The 9,437-nt window shown below is 42.6% G+C and overlaps 1 protein-coding gene across 1 annotated transcript; it reads left to right on the forward strand.

Annotated features, from left to right (window-relative positions):
- The first annotated feature begins 1,151 nt into the window (after positions 1 to 1,151).
- LOC120062726 (refilin-A-like) lies at positions 1,152 to 9,138 on the forward strand. The gene is made up of 4 exons (XM_039012786.1): positions 1,152 to 1,419; positions 1,544 to 1,910; positions 7,540 to 7,649; positions 7,932 to 9,138. Exons 2-4 carry the CDS (start codon positions 1,698 to 1,700, stop codon positions 8,263 to 8,265), a joined length of 657 nt encoding a protein of 218 aa, XP_038868714.1. The 5' UTR covers positions 1,152 to 1,419; positions 1,544 to 1,697; the 3' UTR covers positions 8,266 to 9,138.
- Positions 9,139 to 9,437: the final 299 nt, after the last annotated feature.

Genomic DNA, 9,437 nt, shown 5'->3' on the forward strand with positions numbered 1-9,437 from the left:
ACTCACTCCACTGATGCTCTGAATTGTGTATTTATGGTCTGATTTCCATTTTGGCAGGGTTGATGTTGGTAAGAGTAACTGTATGCCTATGGGGGCACAGACATTTATGCTGGGGGGAACCTTCAACAAGCGTTCCATTCTTTATCCTGCTGGACTGTGAAGACTATCCTGACGGTTAGAGCTCTCAGCTCCTCGGTAGCTCCATACTCATATAGTTACTGGGAGACATACAGCGTTCCCACCCTGTCCCCACCCAGTCCTGAAATATACTGGGCAAGACATTTATACAGTATACACACACAAATGCACACACACACGCATGCACACATACAATTTGAAGAGAAAATAGGTCATGCAAACTATCAGGTGCTGGCATAAGATGCCAAATGCAAATGCATGTTTCCGAAGGAGCATTACTGTTGGGACATTGATTTTGGTCATGTCATCATACAAATACAGTAATTCCTCCACTAAATACCTTCGCGTTGTGTCTTCATCTCCTCCTTCACCAGTCTATAGGGTTACAGAGTCCAATCTCGTCGTGCTGCTTCTATCCTGTAAGAAGAGTGGACAGGTATTTCCATTGAATGATACACATTCACCTCCTTCAATCTGACTCTAGAGGACTTGCCAGAGTTTAATGGCATTCTGGATATTTGTTCCATGGTAATAGAGAACAGAAACAATGCACAGAAAGGTATAATATAACAACAACAGCCAAACAAACAACTCAATGTATCCATACATGATATGGTCACAAGAGTTTAGAGTGATAGTGCATTATACATTTTAAAGGCATGAAATTAACACAATTGATCAATTATTTTTTGTAGTAAATTGCACTGCTTATTGTAGCCCATATGCTATTCACGACATGCTCTCTTTATTGTATAGCTACCCTCACAACAATCCCACTTTCCCTGAGTTACTAGGTTATGACAGTATTATAATACAGTATGCTATAATAGTGTAGTCCGTATCAGTCAGACAGCACCAACCAGCCTAGGAGGAGCATTGAGGACGTGCTCGCCCTGTCGGCGGTGTCTGGAACTGATCCAGATCATCAGGGCTGGATTTGCTCCAGGTGCAAAAATGCTGTCAGGCTCATTAAGAGGGACCTCTCCGAGATCCGGCTATTCAGTTCAGCGCAGAGCAGAGCTCTAAACGGACAGATTACTACCAGATAGACTGCCGCGTTACAGTGAGCGATTTTTTAAAAATTAATTCCATTTCTCTTTGGGTCGATTACGGACTATAGAGCGACACTATAGAATTGCTGGTTAGTTGTGAAGGAGTTTTTGGAGTTTACATTTTAGTTTATCGCTTGTTAAAATTATTTGAGAGTATTTGTTTTGACGAAAATACTGTTTACCGACGGCCTGGTGGAGAAATCCGTTACCTGAGGATAACAAATCAAAGGTTTGTGAATGATAGGCCAAATACTGACACAAAAAGACAAGATAAGTACGTGGCAAATTAAAGTTATGGTTTTATAATGGAATGGCAATATTCAGAAATTATTTTGCAATTTGTTCTTTTTCAGAAATCTGCTTTAAACGAATACTTTTACCAGGGATTCCCCGTTTCCGAATGAAGGGATTTGTGCGCATTTTCGGTTGCAGTCTTTTTAGAAAATTGGTTGACTCATCATCGCATTGAGTGCCTTCGCCTGGTTTTTGTTTTGAGCTCTCCCAGAAATGGTGGGACACCTACATTTACAAGCTATGGATGATAGTCTGAAAGGAAAGAATCGGGAGGGACTGCTTGACAGTCCGGATTCGGGACTCCCTCCGAGTCCAAGTCCGCCCTTCTATTCGCTGTCTCCAGGTCTGCTCGAGTCGCGCTCCGGGAGTTGTTCAACGCCAGTCGAGAACCATGGATACTATAAAAAGGAGAGCAAAGGCAAACTGGTAAGCAACAGTTGATAAGTCGTTGGCTCTGCGCATTGTGCACAATTCACCATAAAAAGCAGATAAAACCCCTGAATTTGTATGATCAAGACAAGAGAGAAATACACCTATCTAGCCTCTGATGACTATTGTTAAACCATGTGTCAGTTGCTGTAACCGTCAGTTGCTGTAATATCTTTAGAAATCAAATAGTTTAAATGGATTGACATGTCTTCACTGGAATATTCCTTGGATTCCTGAATCTAAAACAATTATAAACAAGTTGTTAAAGATAATGGATATTGATAAGCCTTCCCTCAGATCACACATGTAGGAAACAAATGTGTTTTGCATTTTCTTTAAAGGACTGGGTGAAAAATAACCAGAAATGAACTAGGTTTCTCTGTAGTAATGTGTTTCATCTGTGAAAATGGATTCCATTGTTTGCAGGGATTTTATCATCTGTAATAATTAACTTTCCACTGAAGAAAAGAGAAGCAGTGTTCAAAACATCCTGTTAATGTTTCATAAAAGGGATAAGCATCAACCTGTGTACTTTCCAAGAAAAATAGAAATATCTCAGAAATATCAATTGTATTGATATTTTCTTGTCTCTTGAGTGAATATTTAACAATCTAGAGTCAAGGAGGAATGTTACAAGAGTCACAGAGGATGTCAAACATCCCTCTGTCTGTCCCATTCATGATGGAATACTTTGCAAGTCAATGGCAGCCCACAGTTGACGTAACCCATAGAAACAAACCGAAGTTTCAAGTTGTATTAGTTGTATGCATGGTATACACCGTCCAACTAAAGGCTTACTTGCAGGTTCCTTCTCGACAATGCAACAACAATAAGAAATAATAAAAGATCAGAATGTAAATGTAAAGAACATTAAAAAAAACTCTAGGTCAATGTGTGAGTGTGTGTGGTGGTAGCAATGGGAGAGGGGACAAAATGGTGTGATTGTGATTAGCTCCTTGTGTCTGTTGTGGTCGCCGTTACTGACAACTCTCAGGTCAACCACCTCTAGTCGACCACACTGCTTCTACTCAAACAGTATAAATACCTTATAACCTGGCTGTACTTTCTCACAGCAGCCAATGCCAGCTTGGAAACTAGACAGCCCATATAGGCATATGCTTTGGCATGAAATCCCCAATAAATAGCTCTAGTGTGTCTAGTGTCTCACACTTGGAAAAGGGCACACAAATTATTTGTTATTATACTGAACAAAAATGTAAATGCAACAATTTCAAAGATTGAGTTACAGTTAATAGAAGGAAATCAGTCAATTTAAATAAATTCATTAGGCCCTAATCTATGGATTTCACATGACTGGCAATACAGATATGAATCTGTTGGTCACAGATACCTTAAAAAAAAAAGTAGGAGCGTCAATCAGAAAACCAGTCAGTATCTGGTGTGACCACCATTTTCCTCATGCAGCGTAACACATCTCCTTCATATAGACTTTATCATGCTGTTGATTGTGGCCTGTGGAATGTTGTCCCACTCCTCTTCCATGGCTGTGCTAAGTTGCTGGATATTGGCTGGAACTGGAACAGGCTGTTGTACACATAGATCCAGAGCATCCCAAACATGCTCAATGGGTGACATGTCTGGTGAGTATGCAGGCCATGGAAGAACTGGGACATTTTCAGCTTCCAGGAATTGTGTACAGATCCTTACAACATGGGGCCATGCATTATCATGCTGAAACATGAGGTGATGGCGGCGGATGATTGGCAAGACAGTGGGCCTCAGGATCTCATCACGGTATCTCTCTCTGCATTCAAATTGCCATTGATAAAATGCAATTGTGTTCATTGTCTGTAGCTAATGCCTGCCCATACCATAACCCCACCGCCACCATGGGGCACTCTGTTCACGATGATGACATGAGCAAACCGCTCGCCCACACAACGCCATACACACTATCTGCCATCTGCTCGGTACAGTTGAAACCAGAATTCATCCATGAAGAGCACACCTCTCCAACGTGCCTGTGTAATGATCATGCTGTTTAATCAGCTTCTTGATATGCCACACCTGTCAGGTGGATGGATTATCTTGGTAAAGGAGAAATACTCACAAACAGGGATGTAAACCAATTTGTGCACAACATTTGAGAAGCTTTTTGTGCGTATGGAACATTTCTGGGATATTTTATTTCAGCTCATGAAACACTTTACATGTTGCGTTTTATATTTTTGTTCAGTGTATTTGATCAAGAAATGCAATTTGTGTAATGTTGGTTCAGAAGAATAACTTTTGTTTTATCAATCTTTTGCTATGATTTAAGTGAAATGTAGTAATCCCATTGAGGAACAAAGGTCGATTCTATTAACTCCTAATTTAACTGTCAAAGGAACATGTTCATACAGGTCTAGATGGCATTTTGATGTGCTTTTAGCCAGCAGCCTACGCCACATGTAGTACAATACAGTAGACTGGAGTTGCGTGACACTGGTTTGTTGAGGCCTGAAAGGAGATATGGTTCTAATCCCCTGGATGTGGGGATTGGTGGAGCTCCCCTGCTTTGTGGTTTCTCCTCATAAAAGCAGCTTTGATAGGGGCTGAATCTGCTTTTGGTTCCAATACCTTTCATGGGATTGTGTGTGTATGTATGGGGAAAAAAATCAACCCATTCCATTAGTAAAGGCTTTCAAAGCATTTTTATGTGAGTTTGAGCTTTTTGCGTTTATATACAGTACATGCATGCTTGGCAGTGGCAGACATTCATGCACTTGCATAAAGAGTTTTTCCGCAGTTCTAATCTTGTGGTGGTTTTGTATGCGACCTAAGAACAATCCCAAAGTTCTATTTTGAGGCACACATGCTTGCAAGAGCAGTTGCAGGCTGTTGCATAAGTGTTTCATGACCTCTGTATTTTAATTTAAACACAGATGAATGCACACACACACACTAGGGTTGTCATGATACCAGTATCGCGATACTGCTATACCTGATTTTCCATGGCAAAATGGAAAACACAAAGCAGACTAAACTCTTTGTACCTGCTGTATTTAAAATGTTGTGTGCTATATCTTGGACAATAAACATGTGATTCTGGGTGACAGTGTAAGGCTGCTTGTTTCCAAGTTTAGTCAACTTCATGTTTAGTTTCCTTGTCACGATACCTCTAAGTATCACAATACTGGTATCGTGACAACCCTAACACACACACACTGTGTTTGTTGCTAAGCATATACTATGGATGCATAAACAGCGTTGAAATGTAGTTATTTTGTGGTTACTACTAGACACTGAACTTGACATTTAGCAGGTTTTCAACAGAGGGAATGATTACTGTAGCTCAGTGCTGACAACTGGATCCCCTTGTGTAGACATTACTCTATTTCACAGTAAAACCCCTACATTACATTCTGGTTATTAGACGGTTATAGCTCAATATGATTACTTTCCATCTCCCTGTCTCTGTATAACCACTTTGGTACCTGAGCTAACATGTTTTGGGGGGGGGGGGGGGGGGGGGGTAGATTAGTTCCAGCCCAGTCTAGGAGCTAAGTCAGGGCTATAACTATCGCTGGATTAGAGTGTAGGACAGAAAGGAGACCCGTGTCGTGTGTCATTACGTTCTAATTCCAGCTTTAGAGTTGATATTCATAGTGATGCTGGAGCTTGACGGCCTCTACTCTCTCTACTCAGTCAGCAGTTTACTGTGTGATGATGATGATGGGCAGAGTTTTTCCTGACTCCAGGTTCTCGTGATCTACCTCGATTGTGTGTGAGTTGCACTTTGAGTGTGTATTGTACTGTATGTAGCCTGTGCTTGGCTGCACACCACATTGACTGGGTGGGTAGAGTTGTGCTTCCGGGGAATGAGTTCCGTATGTGTTCTGTTGCTGCCTGGGTACAGTAGATGGAGGGGCCCCTAGCCTGGAGCCCACCTACATTCACAAGTATGTTTATACTTTCAAAGGCGGCCAACAAAATGCATTCCCCTGGATAAACAGCCAGGATACTGCTCCAGCCAGAGAACAAAAGACAAGCCAATCACACTCTTTTAATTTGATGATGCCACACTGTGCCAGCAGCACACAGTGGAAATGAATCAATTTACAGGGATTAACAGCAATGAGGGTAGCATGGTTATTGGTTACAGCAGAGGTTAAGTGGGGGTACAGTACAGCCCTGAGTGAGGTTTTGTCAGGTGCTGATTTGGGGGTTTGGGTAAGACGTGAGCTGTGTGCTGCACAGTGATTTTGGCGGCACCTCTGCTGTGCCTTCGGCTTGTTCCGAGCTGTTAGGGAGAGGTGAGGTTGGAGAGACGTGCATCCGAACTTTAACGTAACAACTTTGCTCGATCTGAACTTTTGTAACGAGAAAGAGAATTCAGGAAGTTTGTGTTTGGAGAGGTACCATAATTACACTTAAAAGCATCAGTTTGACATCTTAAACTCTCAACGTGTATTGTCTGAATGGCATGTTGACTGGATGTCATGCTTGCCTCTGGGCTCAGACAGCAGCACTGTACATAGTTGGCAAAGGATTTAGAATTTGCTAACTGATTCCAGAAGCGGTAGCTACAGTGTATGGCTTTGTGCTTCTGACTTTATTGGTCTCTAGGCAGATGGTGGGTCAGGACAGCAGAGTCCCTATGCAGAGGCCTTCTCGTAGGGTCTCTCTGAGTCAGTATGATAGGTGTAACAAGTGATCCTAGCCTGGAGCAGAGGTATTTGACCCTCTGATTACATAGTCTAACCAGGTTGTCATATCCTATACTGTGTTCTGCTGTACTGTATGTGAGACAAACTTTGAGATGCATACAGTGCCCTAAGGTTGACAACACTGACTACAAGACTCCATCCATTTAGAGTCAATTGAAATCAAATGAACTTCAAATCCATGTATGTGACCTCTGGGACAGGGGTTGTTGTATAGTGCAGACAGACAGTAGCCTCTCCTGTCTTGGACCACCATGTTGGATAGACTGGAGGCTCTCTGTGGGGTGACTTAGTGAAGGGGAGCAGAGCGGTTCTGATGGCTTAAGCAGTGACCGTGCCCAGGTCCAGGAGACACAGAGGCGGTGTGACGCTCTCAGCTAACCCACTCAGTTACACAACATGCAGACAGGCCGGCTGGCTGCCTAGGTGACTGGCTTTGTTAGTCCTTTCTGAAGCATACCACTAGGCTGCTGTGGGGGCTCAGTGAAAAAAAGATTTACAGCGACTGTAACACTTCATATTGCCTTGTCCCTCTATGTAATTATCTGAATTATTTTTGCTACTTGTTGTGTAGACACCACCTACTCTTTCTAGCCAGGCTTTGCTCATCTATTGTAGCTGTGTTGTGTGAATGCTGGGGGAGATTGCACAGAACTCCTCATGTGGGAGGTCCTGTTCTAGGTGTATTGAGAGCCTGCATCTTTGCCAGCTAAATAAACTGTTTTCTATATTAGGTAGAGAGCACTAGTAGTGTATCAGTAGTGGGATCTCCCAGGATAGTCTGTGTTGACGCCCACTCTTGCCTGAAGAATGGATTCTGCCAACTTACTTCCCTCTTCAACATGTCAAAGACATTTCCTTCACTGGATGTCATGGTTCATTTTTACACATTAACAGGGGGTAATGTGAGGGATTTATAAAAATGGCCTACCTAACCTCATACCTAAATCTTCCCCTAGCTGCCGTACCTTCTCCTGAACTCAACGGGGACGGACCCGAGGACACGCATGTACCCTGTGTTCTTTGGTGAGAGCATCGAGGTCAACCCCAAACCTGAAACAGAGATCAAGTGAGTGACCCTTCACCAAACCACACAAATAATGACTGTAGTTTTAATGGACTTATGTAGTTTGCCTTTTTAATGTACAGGTTGATGCAGCAGGCTTTTTGAAGGCAGCAGGCTTTTTGAAGGCAGCTTTTCTCTACCCTACTCAGTAGTCACCTCTTAACAGCGCCATCTAGTGATCAGCTATTATACTATTTCCTGCCTAATCTATTACTTAATGTATTACTCTTCAAAGTACTTTGGTACTTCAACACTTAATCCCATGTTTTTGGTTATACTCTCCAGGTGTAACTCTGAAGTGAAGTACGACTCAGACAGGCACTACCGGGACCAGGTGTACTGCGCTCCCGTTCCCACGGTGACTTCCTACAGCGAGATGGTGGTGGCCGTGCAGAACTGCACCTGGCGGCGCTACAAGTCCCAGGTGTACCTAGAGCCACGTCAGAGGCCCCTGCACTATCAAAGCACCACCATTGTGTACCCCAAACATGCCAAGAACACTTACCGCACCACGCTCAACTACAACGCGACGGGTTCCCAGCGGTGGTTTGTCTCCACCGTCCAGCTGAAGTCCAGTGAGGGCAGCAGCCCCTGCATCATCTACGCTGAGGACCTCTAAACCTGATCTCAGACCTGACCTGCCTGGCTATTCCTACTGCTGTGGACTGGATACACACAGAGGCTGACAGACAGTTGGACACACAGGAAGACTGATAGACTGAAATAGACTGACACACAGAGGGTGGTAATATTGCATACTGTATAAGGAATATTGTAGGGGAGTACATCGAATCACAAAGGCCTTTAATGAGTTGTCCTTCATGTTCGTTAGTCTTGTGGGGCAGAGCGCTGCCAGTCTGCAGCCTCTTCTCTCCAGGAACACCTCTGATAGTTGAGCATGACTCTGGGGGTTGATGGTACCATGTTACACACCTTATTTGACTGTAAAGATTCATTATAGAAATGGACATATTCATGCTCAAAAGCTAACATGTGAATCCACACAGATGCATGCAAAGCAGTCTAATAGCTTGATTGCACTTATTTTAACATTGTGTAAGTATTCTGAAAGAGGGGGAAACCAAAAGATTGGACCAAAGATTTTGTTACAAAGAAGATTTCACCCTCGTAGTAAGTAATGTCTTTGTCACATCCTCATCAGACTCTCAAACACGACTCCTGCATTAGATCTACAACACTTCATCGTTCTCATCCCAACAACTGTCTTGAGGGTGTCACGAGCACATCATTGTCGTATCTCAAAAGATGCCCAGTGACGTCAAACTCATTCTGCGGCTTTGCTGTCTTGCTTTGACAGACACCAAACCACATCTTCATGACAATAGACATTAGTGACCTCAAACTCTAGAATGTGCCTTTTTAGTCTGATAGACACTGAGGCATTTTAAAGCTAGAATCCTTAATTGAAACAATAACAAAGTGGTCACTGTGTTTTGGTAAAAAAGCTGAGGGATGGGCCTGGAGAAATGTAACCACAAATTCATAGACAGAGCTATGGATGCAAAGACTGGCTAGTTTAAACCATGTTTTGAGGCTTTACAGTGTTTACGTTTACATTGTTTACAAACATTGGAGTAAAACAAGCTGGTATTTAGAGTTCTGATGGGGTATGACAGTTGAACTAAGTTCATGAGGCATTTCTAAGTTATATTCTTCAAGAATCAATGGGTGTATATATCATTAATTTCAAAGTCTAAAAATGGATGTAGCAACTAAGGATTCTAGCTTTAAATGAAAACATCACATTATCCATGCCATTTTCTACAACAA

The sequence above is a fragment of the Salvelinus namaycush genome, chromosome 18 (genome assembly GCF_016432855.1).
Source record: "Salvelinus namaycush isolate Seneca chromosome 18, SaNama_1.0, whole genome shotgun sequence".
NCBI classification, from domain to species: Eukaryota; Metazoa; Chordata; class Actinopteri; order Salmoniformes; family Salmonidae; genus Salvelinus; species Salvelinus namaycush.